Here is a 21,369-nt window from a genome sequence, read left to right as displayed (position 1 = left end):
AGATATTCTGGAACGACAAGTGAGACAGCGTTTTAACCTCCATCAACCAGGCGTGAGTTGATTAACTTTCTTGTGGAATAATGGTACCGCATCCCTCCTGCTGAATTCCAGAGGCTGGTAGACTCTATGCCACGGCGCATGCAGGCCGTACTGGCCACAAGTGGTGGTCCAACACCTTATTAAATGACTTTACATTGGTGTTTCCATTTCTTTGTCCACTACCTGTATGTGTGTGTGTATATATATATATATATATATATATATATATATATATATATATATATATACACACACACACACCACACACACACACACACAAAGGTTAAATGCAAAACTTGCTTATAGCTAATGCACAGTGCAGACAGTGTCACAGTTAATATGAAACACATGTCTGAACCCATATATGCTCTATTAAAAAATTGCCTTGACCATGACCTTTGACATCTCCTTCAGGTCAAATGCAAAACTAGCTTATAACTCTTTTTAGAGTGCAGTTAGGGTAATGGTTACTATGGAACACATCTAGCAACCCATATATGCTCCTCCTCCTGTGTACAATATTCTACACAGATTAGTAAAGGCAATGCTACTATGCTACATGTTGAAATACAGTCATCCTGACGCATAGATCTTGCACTTTGGACACACCGTGTCAATGCTGCTGCAGCACTATTATTATTATTATTATTATTATTATTATTATTATTATTATTATTATTATTTAATATTATTAATTATTTCGATGTTTCCAGTATTGAAAAGGTATGCAGATCTGAAAGGGACTATATGTATGTGTACTATATAGTATTTAAATATGTATCATGCACTTAAAACATTAATACAAACATTAATTTATTTGAAATATTTTCCCGAAAAAGATCCGGGTACAGGCATATTTTTCACGGCGGTTACCCGGTTCCAGATCTTCTACCCACGCTGACCTCTAATTTGGTTAACTCCTAATTAACAATAGCCATAAGTTTATGAAACCCCATTGTTAATACAATAAAGAAATACTGTATTGTGCTTTTCACAGTTTCCAGTTCAATACATGATCAGTCGAGGGCTTCAAATACATTACAGAAAAGCAAATACGATTGATATCAGGACGTGTGAGAGATTTTATAATGCACAGCTCTCTGAATCAGTCTCTGTAATATAGGTGCAAATGTATAACATGACTAGGGAAGCTGGGCAATACATATTAAAAGGGATGCAGAGTTATTAGAATGGAAATACCTACAATGTACTGCATAATGGATCCGGTGTGTGTCTGCAGATAATTATTCTGTGGATATAATAAAATAAAAGTATAATAAAATAATAACATTCAGGTCTGCTCGCGTGTTAAGTCGATCGCCAATCTTTGTATGATTCCAGTGTTGTTTGGACATTTCAATGAACTGTAATAACAGATCTGTAAATTGCAGTAATGCCAGAATGTTATTTTTTTGGGCAAGTGCTGTGCTGCTGCCATACGTTCCGGTTGGTAAGCTCTCGCAATTTCGAAAATTCCGAAAGACTACCTTTAGAATGCATGCAGAATGATCAAAAATGAAAAACGCCCAATTGATGATTAATTGTAATGCATACATCATGTATCCAAGCTAATTTAAATGTTTTGTGAGTTTGAATAAAATAATGATTTTACTTGAACAATCTTGAGTAAATGTTTTTTTTTTTTTTTTCATTCTAAACAATCGTATTGATTATTACACAGGAAAGCGCTTGATTCCCAAGTGCTCAGCTGACAAACACAAGCACCTCCAGACTCAATGCAAATGAAATGAAAACAATGTCCGTCACACACTGTTATACTTAGACCACTTGTCTACGATTGGCTGCCACCGCCCCAACCAATACAATGTAAGATAAATTAACTGTCAGAGCTGAGATTAAATAAATAAGTGCAGTGCAATGTAAAAGCCCCAGCCTCGGTGGGTTATTTCAATTACCGGGGCTGGTCGAGCACAGCAACGGCTGTCACTCCCTGGGGAGGGACGGTGGAATTGCCCTTGCTCAGGCTTTAAGTGAGGTGAAGAGGCCTCTTGACGCGACAGACAGAAGAGACACTCCGAGTGGCTGTTACAAAGGAAATGCGTCTGTGAAACCCTCCTCTATTGCACAACACAACTAAGGTGGCATTTTTAATAAGTCTAAACTTTTCTTGTATCATTTTAGTTAGATCAATTAATCAATCAATTATTATTTCTTTATTTTCTCAGCAAAAAATACATATTTTATACCTTTTTATATACAATGCTGTAATTATGTTTTACTTTAAAATAATAATAATAATAATAATAATAATAATAATAATAATAATAATAATAACAAAATATATAGGTCACTAGGTAGCAACAACGCTTTTATGTGGAAGATACCAGCACCACCTCGTGTCAGGAATCGGAACTGCAGTTAAAATGAAAGTTCCCCAATTTAAAAATTAAACAAAACCGTACTGAACTTGGCCAAACATACTGTTCATCTGTTGCTTGGCTTCATGAAAAATAATAGTTAATGCAATGGAAAACCAAAGTTGATGGCATCCCAATGAATTTGGTCAAGGTTAAAAGAGGTGACTGTGGTGGGATTGAAGAATATGAACTTGGACCCCTTTCACATAGGATAGCCCAGACATCAAAAGTTTACATACTCTTTACACAGTGTGTGTGCTTATATATATATATATATATAAAACCTGCAGTTCATCTGTACAGGTCTGAATAGTTCCCATGTCTTACTTGTGCCCCAGTTTTGTCCCTTTTGTGATCAGCTCAGTACAGTGAAATCTATTCACACATCATTGTAGTTGCTTACAGTATGCATATGCCCTGCAGCTGACTAACTGTCCAGTAGATAAATGTACAGACAGAGACTCTCTGTGTTAGCAACTCACAATGCGAGTAACTGTTTCAGCAATGTGCAGATAGCGCACAAAGCTCTTTACTGTTGTAGGACAGACAGACAGGTCGCTTTGAATCCTGTTATAGAATTTAAAGATACTGTACACTTAAAACTTATTTGTTTTTAAGCAACAGTTTTCTATCCCAAATAAAATCAGCATAAGTCTAATGCCTAGTAGTTCATGTCTGATAATACACCATCTATACACAGCACAGTGTCACCTCCACAATCTCCACAACTCAGTTTCTGATTGAGTGGGACCAGCACATTTAGGGTTAGGATTAATATGCATTGCCCTTGACATTAATGATGGCTGTGGGGCTGTTCATGCCCCTTCCCCTTGTGTGAATGGTGGTCTCCATGGTGATGGTGCTGGATGTTTTTAACTGGGGGCTCCCTGTCCGGGTGGCTTTGTTGTCCAGTTGTGTTTGTGTGCCCAATCTCTGAGGCTCCCTGGGCCATTGGAGAATTTGTGGCAGTAGCATTTACGGAAGTAACATTTGTCCTATTCATTCCTGCAGTTAGAGTTGAGTTTAAATGAAGCTGGAAAAGAAAAAGCATGACCTTTAGATCAAACTGAAAAAGACCCTTAGGGTGTACATTATAGCACCATAATCACCTTTTAGCTTTTTTTCTTTCAGCTGATGGGACCAGAATTTCAGCCAAGCAGTCTTTGTATGTTTTCTGCAGTCTATTATAACAATCTAGTTTCTCATTTCGACAAAGCAAAGCTCTTATGGGCCTATGTGTTGCCTAAAGCCTGCATTTGTATTAAGAGTTTCAGCTCTGGTGCTTACGCTGCAGTTTCCACAGATGTCCTTGTGGTAGGTGGCAAGGACAGCAGCCTCGATGTAGGGGTGGTGAAGGAAGCTGTAAGGCAGTACAATGTGGAACGTCAGCTTACCACATCTGCGGAAAACAAATGAAATAAAAGGGGATTTCAAAGAGAATACATAGCATTTACTAAAGGAGGTAATTATTTGAAGCCTATTTAAAACATGTAGCATTGTTGTAAGGCCCTGAGTGCCAGGATGCAGGGAAGTCTGTCTCCACGATTTTGATAATTGGAAGCATGCTTGTCTTGATAGAAGCCCTGTCACTGGTGTCGGGAGGTCGAGGTACCCTTGCTGGTATCAGGGCATGCTAGCTGTTGTGAAAGATCAAAGTCAACTTCCGAAAATTCTATCACTATCGCACATATTGAGCAATCTTTGTCACACGAAGATTACTCAATAAACGAGAGAGATATTCCAAAGCTTAACATTTGCCTTTTAGTCCCAAGTTTTTTTTTTATTTACAGTTGTTTGAACATTTAAAAGTTTTTGTGATTTCGAGAAGTCTCTCTCTCTCTCTCTCTCTCTCTCTCTCTCTCTCTCTCTCTCTCTCTCTCTCTCTCTCTCTCTCTCTCTCTCTCTCATACAAATACATCATCTCTATATATCTATGTGTGTGTATTTTATTGACAAGCGTTGACAGTTCAAGGATTTGGGCTTGTGCTTTACCTGTCATAAATGAGGAAGTCATCCTTGTCCCCTCCCAGGGTCTCCCACACGTCCTGCTGCAGGGGGTCCTGCTGCAGGGGGTCCTGCTGCAGGGGGTCCTGCTGGTATACAAGAACCCCCTTGGGCGCTCTCCTCTTTAGCTCCCAGTACATGGCTCTGTCTCGGGGCTCCTTCTCATTGATGACCAGGAATCCCACCTCCGACAGCCCTCTCCTGGACAGCTTGGCACGCAGACCTCCCAGCCTGACCGGGCATATGCAATCAAAAAGGCATTACCTAAGACAGCTCGAACTGAGTGAGCAGTGAAATAAGCAGTCTTGTAATGTGATACTTCAAATACAGACTTGGCTAAATCATGCAACGGTACATTGTGTGACCGGAGTCAACAGGCAGCCAGGATCTGTGGTCACACTATCAGTGAGGAAAACGTCAGGAAGTTGAGTGTTAATCATATACCCCATATTTCCTCAGGGAAAATCTTGTGCAAGCAGAGACAACCATTAGTTTTTAAAATGCATGGCTGTCTCTTTACCACCTGGGGGCAAAGTTACAATAACCGCAGGGATGCGCAAACCAACACACACAATCGGTGCGTGTGCGTCCACGGTTCTTTGAATGTGGCAAATTAAAATATGGGTTGATAGTAGTGACCATTCCGGTGAAAGGCTGAGAGACGAGGTATGTGAAATGGTTGAAGATGTACCTGGAAGCCTGTGTGAGGCAGAACTGGCAGCTGGCTTTCAACAGTGCTACCACAACCACCCTGCCCAGCTAGTCCTGCATGGGCGAATGCCCTTTGATCTCCCAGCGAGGCACGGGCTGACAGATCCGTGAGACGCCCTCCTCGTCAGACGCTGCTACCGACATCAGCCCGAGGAACGCCACGAACACGGGGGTCCACAGACCCATCTTCACAGATCCAGCACACCTGGGCATATAACAAAATGCTTGTCCTTTAGAAATAGCCTGACGAATTACATGGTATTGGCAGATCGCCAACTAAGAAAGGTATTTTTTAACTGGCAGCCAACAATAATGAATTACACCAAAACAGGACCTGACCCTATACTGGGAAAAACGAGTGCCCTCAAAAGACTTTCCATTGCATCTAATTTCAGTTTCTTAAACATTTCACACACGTACAATAAATACAACTAGTTTAAAGGCTGACATTCTACTGCAGTATAAATAGCCTTTGTCTCGACTGCGTTTTTAAAAAAAACTTTTCCATACATTCCTAATCGCCACAAGCACCAAATTAGATATGCATTAGCATAGGATAAACACGGCAGTTATAAATATTAGCACCATCGTTGTAATCAGGAGCTGAGTTTCTGTAAGAATAGAAAAAAAAAAAGTTAAATTAATAAAATATAGTAAATTAATAACTGGATTAAGTTTTGTTTCTCCTTTTAGTAACGTATGTCCTCATAAGTCTACTGATAGTAATGTTTTGTTTTTTTGTTTTTTTTTTTTTTTTTTTATAAATACCTTTGTCCTAAATTGTAAAAGTTCTCTTCGGTCCCGTTAGTTTGATGATCTGACTTTGTTTTTAGATAGCTTCTGTCTTTAAAAGGGAAAGCGCCTCCCAACCTGGACCCGCATTGGCGAATCACAGCAGAGCGGGTTTACAGCGCAGAATGAAAAACACATTCCACCAGTAAGAAAATTCAGTAGAATTCTAGTACCATTTCTTTGATAGATACTGTGATTTTAAAAGAAACAGATACTATACCTGACTTCCAAGAACTTCTGAAACAGAGCGCATACTCTGCACTGCGCATAACTTTACATGGTCATTTGTTGTTGGTTGGTTTCCTACAATTCTTTTCACTTTCTCGTTCAATAAGCCCCTAACCCCGCGACGTCATTGTTAGGATATACAGTGCAGTTTGTGGTGCGAGAGGGATAAAGAAGCCATTGTAATTGCAATAATAAACACTGACAGTTATCTCTCGACTCGGCCACTTCGCTTCCCTCTAGTTCACACCGATAAATCTCAACACAGTCATGGGTTACAAACTTTACAATTTTGCAAACAAACAACAAGGCCATTGGACCTGTTTGGGGATTAGATATTTCACAAATGAATGAACTGAATGTTTACTTTTAGCCTCTTTTCTGGCTTCCACCAGAGATAACTGAACTGTTTGAGGGTATGCGTGTGTGCGTGTGTGTGTATATTAATGTCATATCTATCAAAACTATTACAGACAGACCTTAAATTAGTTTAAGCAGAATGCAATATTGCATCTAACTGTCTCCACAGATGTAACAAGCTATCTGGTCAAGATTTCTGCTGTATCTAGAAACACATTTTAGATTTGGTGTGTTCCAGCTCTCTGTTGAACAAATTTGTATCCTTGGAAGGTTCAATCCATTGGACAGAATTGCTCCTGCTGATTTTAACAGATTTCAACGCTCTCTTACCCAGATCAAATCAGTTATTTTTAATTGTCACAACCATTATTTGTGTTGTTTTTTTTTTAATTCTTGTTAAAGTACTGTACTTCCAAGTTGACAAACTATATCATGAATAGTGTTCTATACAGGTAATGAAGATACCCAGGGACGTTCTTCAAAGCTCACCCCCAGAGCTAAGTAACTTGTCTCCCATGGCGTTTGTCTCCACATACAAATGGAGGAGACATGGTTGCTAAGCCACAGGCTAAGCGAGCCAGGAGTCTGACAACAAAGCGCTCTCCCTCCCTTGACAATGAGAATTAAGAGGTTAACACTAACGCTGATGTCAAAACCGACCAAGGCTTTGAGATGAAGACTTCCATTGTTTGTTTTTTTTTATTCCAGACAACCAGGGCTTTGAGATCAAACAATTTTAGTTCGTTAAATCAAAGTGACGCCAACCACCCTGCACCCCCCCCCCCCCCCCCCCCCCAACCCCCAAACCCAATCCAGGGCTCGGCAAGACCATTGGTGATGTGAAATCTGGATCACCCAGAACCACGAAGACAAAGAGCATTAACAGCAACCTACTACTTGTAGCACCATCACATCACAAATATATATTTTATTTTTACAAAATACATGTTTTCATAAAATACAGTTCAGGGTACACATATAATATGATTATGACTTTTTTGTGTGCATTTTTCGATTTTTTTTAATTTTTTTTACAGCTTTTGCATTACCCAGTTACAATTTCTAGTGCCTCAATAAAGCAGATCTTAGTACCAACCTGAACACAAGTTCAACCAATCCAATCCCAGACAGCAAGATCTGTTTTGATCTGTGCTGTTGTGCCATGCTTGTGATTTGCTTGTGCTTGTGATCCTTGTGGAGTTAATGCCTGCAAGTCTCTTAACTGTAGCAGTTTTGTCCTTCCCATACCCATATGTTAAAAATCACTGACTTACTTGACTGAACACATGGGTCAGAATGTGAGAACGGTTCTCTAAGAACAAGCACAATATTTAACAAAATGTATGCTAAATTATTTTGTTTTTGTTTAATAAAATTGTACATTTGTTTCCTATTAAAAGGCAAACAAACAACACATTGATATCAATCACCACTGTGGTGTTTCTGCAAACCATCAGCTAACAATGCCATTTGTTCTAGGCTTTGTACTGATCTGCTGAGTGACCATGGGTGACTTGAAAAGTGGATAGAATCTCCCAACCCCCACCCTGAAAACAGGATACTCTATCTTAGTTACTTTTGGGGTGAACAATTTCAAAGTAAATGAAAAACATGTTAAACATTTACATTTCATGTACAGCCTTGATATAAAAGTCACAGATATCAATTGGAGTGATATAATTTGTGGTTCTCCCCCTCCCCCCGACAAACAATCCTAAAATATTCAATTTGTTGTTTCATCACCATTTGGTCTTGCAGACCTTTTGCTTAGTGGATTACTGGCTCTAAAGAGAGATGTAACAAGATTGATTTCACAGGAGGAAACAACAAACAAGCACATCAAAAGGGCATGCCAATGCACACAAAGTGTGGACAGTACAATGATTGGATGAACAGTGAAAATGCTACTAACAATGCAAGCGACAGATAATAATTGTTTGATTAGTTTGTTTGCAGTTTGCAATTTCCACAACCTACCACTTTAAGTTGACTGGTGGGGTTGTATTTGCTACCAAGTGGCTTTCAAAGTGAACAGTGTGCAATATGGGAAACAGACAATGTATTTTGTGCAAGGAAACAAGCAGGAGGCACTAGAAATGAATGGTGACATAGGTTACGCAGTAAACCCTGAAATGGTTCAAACAGCTATAAAGCAAAAATGTTTTACACAGCGTACCCTCTTCATGGCTGAGGACACGGCTGCCTGCTGGAACACAGCCTTCGTTACCCAGCGGGTGGTAGGTGCTACACCCTCTTTCAGCACCACACCTGTGGGGTCGGACAGGCTGCAGCAATACACCATGCAGTGAATGTGGGTGAAGACATGTGGAACCTGGAAGTCGACACACAGACAGTTATAGAATGTTACAGCTATAACGACAAGATGCAGTTCCAGTTTAAGGAGTTACCACTGTTCAGTTTGTTTTGGAACTAAAATGTACAGCTATTGCAGCTCCCACCTCTCCAATATGCAATAGGCTGCCTGGGCCTCCCCGTTACCCTCTGATCCTGGGCCAGCAGTCTCTTTCTGCCTTCTCTCAGAGAAGTCCATCTTCACCAGGGCGGGTCAGAGTCCTCTCCACCCACGGCTGCTTCTTCACAGGCTTCCTGGGGAAGTTCATCACCCCCAGGCTTCTATCCCATAGTTCCCCAGGAGGGAGGTATAGGGAGCAAGAGTCTGCAGAGGCTGGGAGTGGATGGCTTAATTAGGCCAACTTTTCCCTCTATGTGTTTGCTATGTGGCTCACTGTATACCCTGGAAAGGCTCAAACTATGCTATCAATGGGAGCTTTATTTCAACCCAGGTTGTGGATTATGATAGCACAGCAGATTTTTTTTTTTTTTTCTTGGCCTGACTTGGGTTCAGTATTCACAGGATGGTGACTTTTAACTACCACAAGCTCCAGGTGTGGGATGTAAATGTACTGTCTTGTTAGTCATGACACAGAGTGTTTCACTGTTGACAAAGCGTGTTTCATTGTGTTACACTTCTCAACTCGAATCAAAAGATTGCACACTTCTACTGTGTCCAAAACTAGTCTCGGTAATGAAATGGTGTATTACGTAGTAACAAACATGTTCTTTTTCCCCCCATATTGTATATTAAAATGGTAAAATAGGAGCTAAAATATCCTTGCCTGTGGGTATTCAGTTTGCAAAGAATGTTCTATGTATTGTTCAATGTCAGTATCAATATTTGAATAACCTCAGTTATTTAGAAATTCTTATTTTATCATTGATAGGAAGGTTAACGCAAGGCCAGATCGTATCTCCTGCTTCTGTCCCACCCAAAACATTATACATGCTGTACAACCCTAAGTACAGTGACTGTAATGTGCTGCCATTTTTCCTGCTTCTAGTATTCACAACTGTGCTTGGATAAGGAAGCTGCTCACTCTCAGGGCTCTGCTCTACTGGCAAAACAGTGTCTCTCAGTCTTGTTTTTCTGTCCTTATCCATACTGAAGGATACCACTGTTTTGTTCCCTTTCAATACAGGAGACCAATACAACATGCAAGGAAGCACTGCCCCCTACTGTGCAAAACACAGTAGGCATGGCCTCTAGTCACATAAGCTGGAAAGAAAGGAATGGACTAGCTCTATTTACCTCATGTATCAGCTACGGTCACTAGACCGTCTATATGAATGCATCGTCAGTGCAATTCCTGTACGGGCTTGTACACTGTCTAGGTGAAAAGGTACACATGATGGTAGTTTTTATTTCTTGGTCATCTATTGAAAGTTAATGTAGTACTAGCCAATGAGATGCCAAGAAATAAAAAGCCCATTTTCTAATGAAAGATACCAGCCTGTGTGTACTATGTTTTTAGCTGTATTTGTTTAACAACTAAAAACTTAATGAGACGAGAGATCTAATTTACAATGACATCCCACGTGAGACCAGTTCATTTCAATAGTTACTAAACGTATTTAATTTCTGCCAACATTGCAGTGGTGCCGTAAACAACATGGAAGATCATTTATCTTCCAAGATTCGGACGGCTTTTATGTTGGGTGTCAAAACACATCCCAACACACATGCATTACCGATAGGAATTAGACTACATAGAGCACTACATACCGCTTGAACAAAAATATACCCGGTACAATGCTACTCGTCAATATGCTAAAAACCTGCATTGAAGTAGATCTAATATAATGTGTATCTAATTAAGAACAAGTATCATTTCCCATTCCATGCAACTGTTGCTGGTTGTTTCCTTACCTGTAAGTAATGTCACTGAGTTCTCCTGCAGTCTGCTGTTTCCAGGGAGGTATAGCAATACCCAATTGGTAGTTTCAGAAGCTGACGCAGAAGAGGAGGGGAGCTACATTAAGTCTTTGCTCAGAGAGGCAAATCAGCTAGCCAGTGAAGTTACATCTCACTTTTAGATCTTTTATTGTATTATTTGCTTTGTAAATGCATACCCTTCAGTGATATATTCTAATACGCCAGTTCGTGCAAGTACTGGTATTTAACATGGCACAGTGCTCAAAGATCATTTAAAATATTTTTTGTACTTTTAAACCTGTTTAATTTCAATAAACAAACTTCCAACAAATACTCCCTCAGCAACATGTACCTGGATTGTGCAGTGATGTCATGTCATTTCACGAAGAAAATGTACCATTGAAAAAAAGACCACACAAAGCCTTCCTGAATAGGTGCTAAGTGACCAAAGAGTTTAATATAACAGAATCAGAATGGACATAATGACAAGGTAATGAATCACAAACTACACATAGGGCAAAACTACACTTCCCCTCATTGACAAGTTTATCTACCAGTGTGTGTGTGTGTGTGTGTGTGTATACACACATATATATATATATATATATATATATATATATATATATATATATATATATATATATATATATATATATATATATATATATATTGCATAGTTTTGACACCCATCAGGTATATTACTTGATATTACACACATTGCATTACAGGCCTATATTTTTCCTATCCCTCATAATTTCAAGATATAGTTTTTTTTATAGTAAGGTGAACTGTGTAAACTATCTTATATACGTTCGTTTCCACATCTTTTTTTATACTGAACATTTTGCGACAGAACAGCCCATAACAGAGACAATTGTACATATTTTAACGTACAGACAGCTAAGCTTTAAAACATCCTTCAGCCATTTACAGAAGCCAAAATGTGACAGCAATTACAAAAAAAAAGAAAGGTTGGCATAAAAACATGAGCAGCAGTGATGGCTGACCTGGAGAAGTCTCAGCGAAAGCAGAACGTTAAATAGTTTCACTTTATTTTCTCTTTGCAACCCTGGAAGTCCCAAGCTATTAAATGGTTAAAATACCACCACTCTTCTATTTCTAGACATTTTCTAATTGTTACTGATATAAACTGCCACGTCATAACTAGACATATTTTAAACATTGCTGGATTTGGATTGAAAAAGTACCCCAGTCTAGCCACACTTTGATTAAAGGTGTAATCTATATTGCTTTACTTGAGGAAAATATACTAAATTTCATTTCCAGCTTTGAAAGCAGTCTTCAGGACCTTCAAGTATGCCAAAAGAAATGTATTGACTTTAAACTAACAATTAGTTTTTTGCATTATTTACTTATTTTTAACAAAGACTCTTTTTGTAAATGCTCTCCATGGCTAAGAGTGTTTTTTGGAAACATAAGAAAACTACAGCTTCTTTGAAACAGCCAAGAAAGTTAATCAAAAACCTTATTTTCTTAATCAAAACTGCCTTTCAAAAAAAAAAAAAAGTTTTTCAACAAATACTGCTCATGAACAGGGCTCTATGACCAAATGTAATGTATCACCCTACCATCTCTAATTCCCAAAAACAGTGGTAGGGCTGGAGCTTGGCAGGAGAGCAAGAGCAGCAGAAATCTCTGACACCTCTTCTGGTACTGCAGGTGGCAGAATAATAGTGGGTTCAACTCTGTTACACAGAGTCCTGTATGAAGGGAGTGGATAGCCTAATTCTCTTAAAAACTCATATCCTTTCCCTCCTACAGCAGCTCTGATCAGTCGAGCAGATTGCACGGTGTTCCGTGACCACACAGCACGTCTGGAACGCTTTGTTAGCGAGAGGGCACGTATCTGATCATCAAACAGAAAATTTTGCAGGCTTTTTTCTATTTTATTTAGTTTATTTAGTTTTTTCTTCATTTCTTCAACCTAATACACAAGCAGAAAAGAAAAAAGAGAGGAAAATATTGTGATTAGTAAAGAAATGGGATATTGTAAACTTGATCTGCCCAAACATTTAAAATGAAAGTTTTAAATTATCATCATGGGGTGGTTAAATGGAACAATAGTACTTGAAAATTGAAATTCAAAGCCAAGTTAAAAAAAAAAAAAAAAAAACTTGTCTGTGTTGTGTTCTTCCAGAACAGCTCACTTTCTACTGGTCACATTTACAGATATCCACATCTAGTTTATAGAGTGTCTCACTGAAAACCTTTTAACCAGGATTGCCATGATACTGTATGTACTCCTGTCCTTACTATGAGCACATCTATATATGGTAATAATCATGTTTGTGTGAACACTTTGTTCTACAACTAACCTGTCTTTGCAATATAGCATTGTTGAGATATTGCTGCTCCAAATGTGCCTTGAACCGATCACACTCCCTACAGCTGTCATCTTCTTCATTGTTTTCCCCATTGTTTTCAGGCTCTCCTGTTTCACTGCATAGCTGCTTCCGAGCATAACCATGATCGCCACGGGTCCTCTTACCAGCTGCATACATTACAAAGAAAGTTTAGCTTAGCTGAATAAAAAAAAATAACCTTTTCTTAGTGTAATGGGTAGCTATACTAGTACAGTAGTGCCCTTTTTTATTTCTGCTGTGGAAAAAAAAAAAGCCCAAAACCAACTTGAAGGGACACAGGAGTTGAGTGTTGCTGTGAAAATTCTGTATTAAGCCCATGTGGAGTTGTGAGCTACGGTGCCCTTAAGGAGCCTTGGTGGTATCTGTATAATAATTTCCCCATTCAACTGGTACCTTCTCCTGTCACCAGTAACATTAAGAAACAAATAAGCAGGATGCCCCACCATGTTTTCATATACATGAACCTTAGCTTACCATAGTCCAATTTTATTTTCAATTCTTTCATAAGGATGGGTGAAGGTGGATCAGGCACATCAAATACTGTGGGGATAGCATTTGGCTTTAGCTTCTTTCCTCCTGCAGGAGATCTTGCGATTTCTTCAAACTGGCTCGGCTCGAAGTGATCCTATACAATTAAGAACCAACTCGGTATTATTAAAACAGAAAATTACCCAAGCCTTACAATTTCTAAAAAGTGTTTGGGAAAATACTGTAGTACATCAAATACTAGCTGACTAACTTTACATCGTGTCTAAAACAATGCGTTACCTTGTATGTTTCATGTTGTAATTAAACAAAGAATCAATATACTGTCCTAATACTGTGACATACTAAAAAGTGTACAGCTCACAAAGACTTTCACAATATAAAAAATAAATATCCACTATAAACAAAAAAACAAAGTCAGCGTTATAGCTCCCCCAACCCGAGGTACTACTAATTACGCAGACATTTACTGGGTTTAAAAAAAAAAAAAAAAAAAAAACACGATTGCTTGAACCTAGGTTTCCGCACATACCGATACCTTCAACAAATAAAACTTGCCTCGCACAACCTGGAACATGTGGTAGGTATAAAATCTCGCCGGCAATTAATCACCCATTTTTTCATTCTTACAGAGTCCTTTGGGAAACGAAATAACTGCTTTCCAATTGTCGTTGAATTGGAGCAATTCGGTGCGGAGCATCCTCCCATGTTAAGTAAAACACACAAGTTACAAAGTGTTATCCGCTATATTAATAAAACAAAAAATGCGAATCAATATCCAGTATCACCAATATTACACAGAGGGTGTCACAACAGGACAGTGAAAGAAATAATATAAAAAGGAAGGTAACGTTTATAAACCAGGCAAAAATTTTAACTTAGCATTGAGCCAAAATGGCGACTACGCTTCCTAAGGGTCCTGTTTAGATGACGTATACAAACTGCATGTGCTTGTGCCAGAGTAAAAAAAAAAAAAAAAAAAAAAAAAAACAACAACGTGCATATTAAAAAAAAATAATAATAAACCACATAAAATATGTAATATGTATTAATTAATAATAAAAAATATTGTTAATAAATTGTTATTGTTCGGGCTGTTTTTGCTCTCGTTAAGCGCCACACTTTTCCACATGAATTAGGACCCCAACCGAAACAGACCCAGTGAAGTAAGAGAGCATGGGGTAGAAACCGGCCTAGGTACTAAATGCCATGTTTTAGTGATTCGACTGAACGATATGAAAATAAATAGAAAACGTAAAAGTGGGATTTATTTGTAGGCAGAATAGAACACTGCCGTTCATTACATTAGTGTGTGTTTACTAGGTTTGAGTTGCGTCACCCCGGACTGTCTGTTATATGTGAACTAGTAAGACATTGCATTGAAACGTTTCAATACAGCCTATATCATACCAACAAAAATAATGTTCGACGTGTGAATTAAAAAAAAAAAAAAAAAGAAAAAAAAAAGGTGTAATAACTTGTAGTTGTGTGGGTGGGTGGGCCTGATCTTTTGGGATTGTATTGTATACATTTTTGTAAAAGTTAATTTGATTTGGTAAACACTTTTCTTCTCAATTTTCAGATATAAGCAACTAGCAACGAAACACCAACGAGTTAAAGTAACTTCTTGTTTTAGTAAGTTATCAATCTGTCAAATTGTACTTTCCTTAAACAATATTTTTAATTTCCGGGGATTATTACTAGAAAGTAGAATTCATTAAGTAAAGGGCTGTAATTAATGGTTAATATAGTGATTTTGTACAATGCAGAATTATTCAGATGCAGCATTAATTGCAAAGGCACGATGTTCGACAGGTACGCTGACCTGCCCCTTGCATTTCAGCACTGAAACCTGTAAGATGTCTTCCATGATCGTCCCCGTAATTGATGTCCAGAATGATAACTTTAAAGAGCTCTGGCCAGCCATGGTGCTGGCGATCAAAACATCGTCTTTCATAGCGCTGGATACTGTGAGTGTGCAACACATCCTTCATTATGTTCTCTCATTAGGCTAAATTGATTCATAACTTTCACTTTGTACACAATTGAAATATGCTAGTTCTCATCCAGGGCATGTTAGACTGTAGTTACTCTAGCCATGTTAGAGTAACAAGTTTTGAAAAACTACTGTGACTCAACACTTATGTACAGGATCAGACTTTTCGACAAATAGGTATTTTCACAGCTACAGTATTCCACAGACATCATATACAACAAAGTGAACTTATATATATATTTATGTTTTCCCCCTAGGAATTAAGTGGTCTTGGATCAAGAAAGGATTTACTGGCACAGTGAGTATTGTGATGTGTTTGTTACTGACTATTGTTGTTATAATGTCTGCAAAGCAAGTACTTGTAAAAAGGGGAAGAACTGAAATATGCCCCCCCCCTCCCCCAACAAAAAGCCAAAACAAACACCTTGCTACAAGCCAGTTAATACAAAAAAAATTTGCTTATTGCTTTTTATATGCATTATCAAATGTGAATTTTCTGCAGATACCAAGTGACCAAATTGAAAGTGCAAATTCATCATTAATCTTTGTATTTATTTCACTGTAGATGTATTGAAGAACGGTACAAAGCCATTTGCAATGCTGCACGGACACGCTCTATTTTGTCCTTGGGAATTGCCTGTTTCAAAAAGCTTCCTGATAAGGTAGATGATGCTGGGTTTATACACGGCCATAGCTCTGTTTTTCTGAAGGTAACCAGTTGTGTTTTGTTAAGAGCAGCTAGTGTTCAGAGGTTATGCCTGGTATGTGGTTGTTGAGGTAAATTAAGTGTTTTATTTATTCATTTATTTATTTATTTATTTATTTATTTATTTATATACAGTAACATTTTCTTTACTGTTGGTTTCAGGCTCCTCACACTTACCTGGTGCAGGTGTACAACCTGACTCTGCTTTGCATGCAGGAGTATGTGATCGAACCGCAGTCAGTGCAGTTCCTGGTGCAGCATGGCTTCGACTTTAACAAGCAGTATGCCCAGGGCATCCCATACTGTAAAGGAAACGACAAGGTGAGTCCTCCTTGCACAGTGGAACCTAGTGAGCCCGTAAGTGTAATTTGTTGTTATGACCAATGTCACACTGTAAATCTACTGTTGATTGCAAGCATTTTATTAGGCAAGTTAAACTATTCTTCACTGCTATTAAATGTTTGCTATTGCATACTGCTTTAATTTATTGGTTTCTTTTGTCTGCCATCTACTTTTTGTAAAGCGTTTTGACAGGTTCCATCATGATGTTATTTTTAAGGTTTTATTGTCTTGGGATCACACGAGAGACACTATATGTGTAAGTGTAAGTAATCGGTGGTTGTCATGGAGGAGGATAGAGCGGATGTCCTTCAGGCCAAGTTGTTGCATCTCGATGGACTATAATCCTGGTAGAACATTTCAAATAAATCTTGTTCTTCCCTTATTGGTAGGGCGGTGATCTGCAGAGCCAGAGCATGCGAGCGCTTTTCCTGGAGGTGATTCAAGCGCGGAAGCCCCTGGTCCTTCACAATGGACTCATAGACCTGGTCTTTCTTTACCAGTGTTTCTACGCTTGGCTCCCAGATCGGCTGGGCACCTTCACTGCAGACCTATCTGAGATCTTCCCTGCTGGCATCTTCGACACCAAACATGCTGCAGAGTTTGAGGTGCGCTTCATGGCCTCCTATCTGGAATACGCCTACAAGAAGTGGTGGGTCTCACAATCTTTACAGAGAATAATACTGCTGTTGTATGCCAGGAAACTAAAACAGGGTAGTTAAGAATATATTGCTCGTAATATATTGTATACAGTATGTTTTTTGTTTTTTTTTGTCTTCCAGACTATATTTATTTTATTATTCCTAATTTAATATTAGGGATGCACCGAATCCAAGTTTTTGGGATTCGGCTGAATACCGAATCCATCTCAAAAGATTCGGTCGAATACCGAACCGAATACCGAATCTTCAAAAACTGTCAAGAAAACTGAAGGAAACTGTTGAATGAAAAACAGACTGACAGCTACTAACAAGGGACGAGCACAATCTATAGTTTGAGCCTTTTAGTTAATAGTATTTTTATTACAGGATGGAAATATATCCTTGAAATAAGATTTCAGTTTGAAACTTGCACAATTTACTGCTAGCCCCCTCCCCCCACAACAAAAAGGTCAAAATACAGAACCGTTTACTTTACCTTTTCAAGAAAGGAGAGCTGCATCTTTGCCGCAGCCCACTATTTTCTTTATTTCAACCCATGTCACCTGATCTGAGAGTAGGGTTGCCAAAAGGCTCCAAAATCTCAGGACACTAAGGAAAGTCAGGTTTTGTAACTCACCTCTCTAAACTGTAATGCATTCAGTAAAGTGAGTGTGAATTGTACTGAATTAACTGAATTGTTTTACTTAGTTGTTACCAAAAGCACACACATAGCTGCTAGGATTGTTTCCATCAGTCAGATCTATACAGCAGCAGATTGGCTTTGAGTCTGTGACTGGGCGGGACTGTGTGAAGCAAGTAATATTAAACAAATAGAAACTTTACCTGCTACCACAAGGTTAAATGAAAGAGTGCAGGTGAGTGCAACATTATCTATAGTAATGGTGTTGCACTATTTTGATAGATATTGTTACTGTATAAATTTAAATAAAAATCATGCATTATGATTAATTGTTGTTACGAGGCTCTCCGGATAGAATCGTCACTACAAATCAATACATTTACTAATCTGCTGAATCAATTCACACTCACTTTACATGTCGAGTACATTGCAGTTTAGAGGTGAGTTAAAAAACCTGACCTGCCTTAGTGTCCCGAGATTCGTGAGCCTTTTGACAACCCTGTCTGAGAGCTGTGAGGAACAAATTACTGTGATGAGTGACCTGACTCTTCCTGCGAAATAAAACTTGCATTGATTTAAATGCACTGTGCGTGTAACACATAGGTCTATCACATAGGCAACAAAATAGTTTAAAAAATATTTTAATAAACACAGCAGTTCCCAAATAAATCAACTTGTATTGGCACATTAGAATAATGTAATTTAATTTACTAACACAAAGTCTTGCACATCTGACAGTTATAAAGTTAAAAAAATATATATATTGTGTGCACCGATTTTGTCTGTTTTTTAATCTCAGTGTGATCTCTAAAACACGTTTGACAGACAAAGCAACAAAGCACAACAGTCTACAACAGTTTGCTGTTACTATATTTTACAGGTTTACTGCATAACTTTACTCCAGAAAAGGGTGATGTGGTTGTGCTTTTGCATACAGGGGTATGTTTCCATTCAGCAGCTGCGTGATGAGTTTAGTGTGTGCGCCACCAGTAATTTAGGGAGCTGAGAGCTGTGACAGAGTTCATCAAACGTGTTCTTGTTGTTAAATACAACAGTTATGTTTATTACCAGATTCTTTTATTTAAATAAGAACATTGGAGTGTTGTATTAGAATGGATGTGCGTCTGGGCGGATATAGGATTCGGATTCGGTTCACCAAATCCTACGTATTCGGCCGAATCCGAACCCTGCTCAAAAAGTAGGTATTCAGGTTGAAGCCGAATCCTGGATTCGGTGCATCCCTATTTTATATTAAAAATAAATTAAAAATTGCAGTGGTACAATAGATCCATTAAAGTTGCTACCTGTTATTACATAGTACAACGGAAGATATGTGTTTTTTTTTTTTATTTTAAATATAAAGTAAACGAGAAAATTTCAAATCAATTGAAGCGGGTAGACCTGGCCCCCACCTCTCTTTGGAGTTCTGCAACTACACAGAGAGACTGTGCACCTACATTGACTTCCGACAGTGCACAGAGGGGGGTGAGGAGAGAGAGACTGGTGAGGAGGGACCCCCTGCCATCTGTACAAGGTTCTCTGTGAGTATACTTACTGACCTATAGTATTGGAGTCTAGTAGACCCCAGAAGTCTACTAACTAGGGATAGTGGCCAACAAAGAAGGATGTTTAATAAAGACTGCCTTGTTAAGGTTTTAAAATACAGTAAACGTGGGACAAAAATCCAACAGGTGAGTGAATAAAATGATGAATTGTCAGCATTATTTACTTTATTAGGGTGTAATCAAACAGTGCTGTTTTTGAAGTAAGAAATTACATCATGCTTACAAATAACATTAGCAGCGAGCTAGATTGCTAGAATCTTCGTGGCTGTTTGTGTAACACTGCATATACTCCACAGGCATATGGCTGGTGCCCCAGTGGATCACAGTGCACTCTGTCTCACAACACAGACCTCATCATAGAGCAAGATGAGCAAAATAAGGATCGTAAGAGAAGGAGAAAGAACAAGAGGAAATTCAAAGCTCCTCAGGAGGTGTCCAGGGCCCCCAATGAGCCTGATCGCGTTCAGCATGAAAGCAGCCCGCCGAACAAACAGCTCTGTGTGGAGGATGATAAAATGCAGGAAGATCGGGGATCTGTGAAGGAGACAGCCTCTGCTGATGTAGTACAGATCATGAAGGATGCACTACTAGCGGAAGAAGTGGAGAGGAAGGATATGAGTGATGAGCAAGTGGTTGAGGAAGCACAGGGTTCAAATGGGACAGAAGACAAGTGTGAGCTTGTGAACAAGTGTGAGACAACTGGAGATCAGAGTGATGTGGTGGTACCTAAAGGAGAAAAAGAAGGCAGCAAGGGGAAAGAGCAGCAGAAGAAGGCAGAGGGGGGGACGCACAGAGCTGGGTTTGATGCTTTCATGACGGGATACATCTTTGCATACGTCACTACATTGAAGGCAGGAGCGGAAACTGACCCAAGTTCAGGGGCATGTCTGCCAGACTGCCTGAACAAAGTGTATCTCAGTGGGAAATCTGTTCCCCTGCACATTGTAAAAAGCAGCTTTTCCAAGTCTTCAAAAGCCCACACTCTCAAAATGGAGTCAGTCTGGGGCAAGATTTGATCAAAATATGGGGACGGAAATTGCCTACCTATATGTTTGAAACCTAATGATTACCTTTCCAGCAGGAGTCGGTCCATGAGGTTTATTCTTTATCCTATTTTTGTGTTGATGTCCTAGTTTTTCATTTTAAATGTAGTTAGGGTATAATTTTTCTAGTGTACATACAATGACACATTTATCTGATGTGCACTTGAGTTTTGGATTTGTTAAAACTCCAGTCAGAGGTTCATTTATCTTTTGTTAAATTGATGTCAGCAGATTTTTTTTGTACATATTTCTATTAAAGAAATACTGGTCTAGTACTTTAAACTGGGAATGATTTGATTGTATTCTGCCACTAGGGGTCATGTAGACAAAGGAAAAAATGAATTCTTAATTGCAGGTAATGTTATACTAGGTAATTGTAAATTGAGTTAAATTAGTTCAAGGTTAATACTACTCCAGGGGACAGTTTTTTCAACATTTTTAATCTGGAGAAGTGATTGAAATTACTTAAAAAAACAAAATAACAAAAACTTTAATTATTTGTAATCTGGGTAAATGTAATACAGCAGTGACATTTGTACAAAATGTACAATTACAGAATCCAGATTACAAGTTTGGAAATCCAACCCCAGGAGATGAAACCCTCCTGCTGACTTCCCTGGTGTTGGTTGATAACTCTGTGTCTACAAAGCATCCCGCGAGCAAGACACAGTTTCAGATATTTAATCGACTTCATTTGAAGAATTGAACACAACAGTTTTCTTAGTGTTGGACACACAAAAAAAAAAAAGCCTCAAGCATCAATCAGTTGTATTATAAATAAATAATAATGAATATACTTTTACATTTTAAACATTATTTTTAAAATGAT

General features: G+C 38.6%; 2 protein-coding genes and 1 pseudogene across 5 annotated transcripts; 1 reads left to right on the top strand and 2 right to left on the bottom strand.

Moving 5' to 3' along the window:
• Window positions 1–2,321: 2,321 nt before the first annotated feature.
• Window positions 2,322–6,095, bottom strand: LOC121330448 (annotated as a pseudogene).
• A 5,954-nt stretch (window positions 6,096–12,049) lies between these two features.
• Window positions 12,050–14,542, bottom strand: LOC121330447 (52 kDa repressor of the inhibitor of the protein kinase-like). The gene is made up of 4 exons (XM_041276967.1): window positions 14,169–14,542; window positions 13,599–13,749; window positions 13,077–13,252; window positions 12,050–12,685 (listed from the first exon to the last, which is right to left on the bottom strand). Exons 1-4 carry the CDS (start codon window positions 14,316–14,318, stop codon window positions 12,335–12,337), a joined length of 828 nt encoding a protein of 275 aa, XP_041132901.1. The 5' UTR covers window positions 14,319–14,542; the 3' UTR covers window positions 12,050–12,334.
• A 185-nt stretch (window positions 14,543–14,727) lies between these two features.
• toe1 (target of EGR1, exonuclease) lies at window positions 14,728–20,822 on the top strand. Of its 4 annotated transcripts, none has more exons than XM_041276964.1 (9): window positions 14,728–14,776; window positions 15,193–15,245; window positions 15,454–15,580; window positions 15,864–15,904; window positions 16,172–16,268; window positions 16,475–16,633; window positions 17,044–17,303; window positions 19,296–19,473; window positions 19,794–20,822. In XM_041276964.1, the coding sequence occupies exons 3-9, from the start codon at window positions 15,470–15,472 to the stop codon at window positions 20,511–20,513; spliced, it is 1,566 nt and encodes a 521-aa protein (XP_041132898.1). In that variant the 5' UTR covers window positions 14,728–14,776; window positions 15,193–15,245; window positions 15,454–15,469; the 3' UTR covers window positions 20,514–20,822. The 4 variants fall into 4 exon arrangements, with proteins under 4 accessions (XP_041132898.1, XP_041132897.1, XP_041132899.1 ...); XM_041276963.1 differs by having other exon boundaries at window positions 14,730–14,807; XM_041276965.1 differs by having other exon boundaries at window positions 14,730–14,807; window positions 15,426–15,580.
• The last annotated feature ends 547 nt before the right edge of the window (window positions 20,823–21,369 follow it).

Source organism: Polyodon spathula, chromosome 18 (assembly GCF_017654505.1).
Source record: "Polyodon spathula isolate WHYD16114869_AA chromosome 18, ASM1765450v1, whole genome shotgun sequence".
Classification (NCBI taxonomy): Eukaryota; Metazoa; Chordata; class Actinopteri; order Acipenseriformes; family Polyodontidae; genus Polyodon; species Polyodon spathula.
The sequence above is the reverse complement of the archived record's forward strand: the minus strand, read 5'-3'. Positions and strand labels throughout refer to the sequence as shown.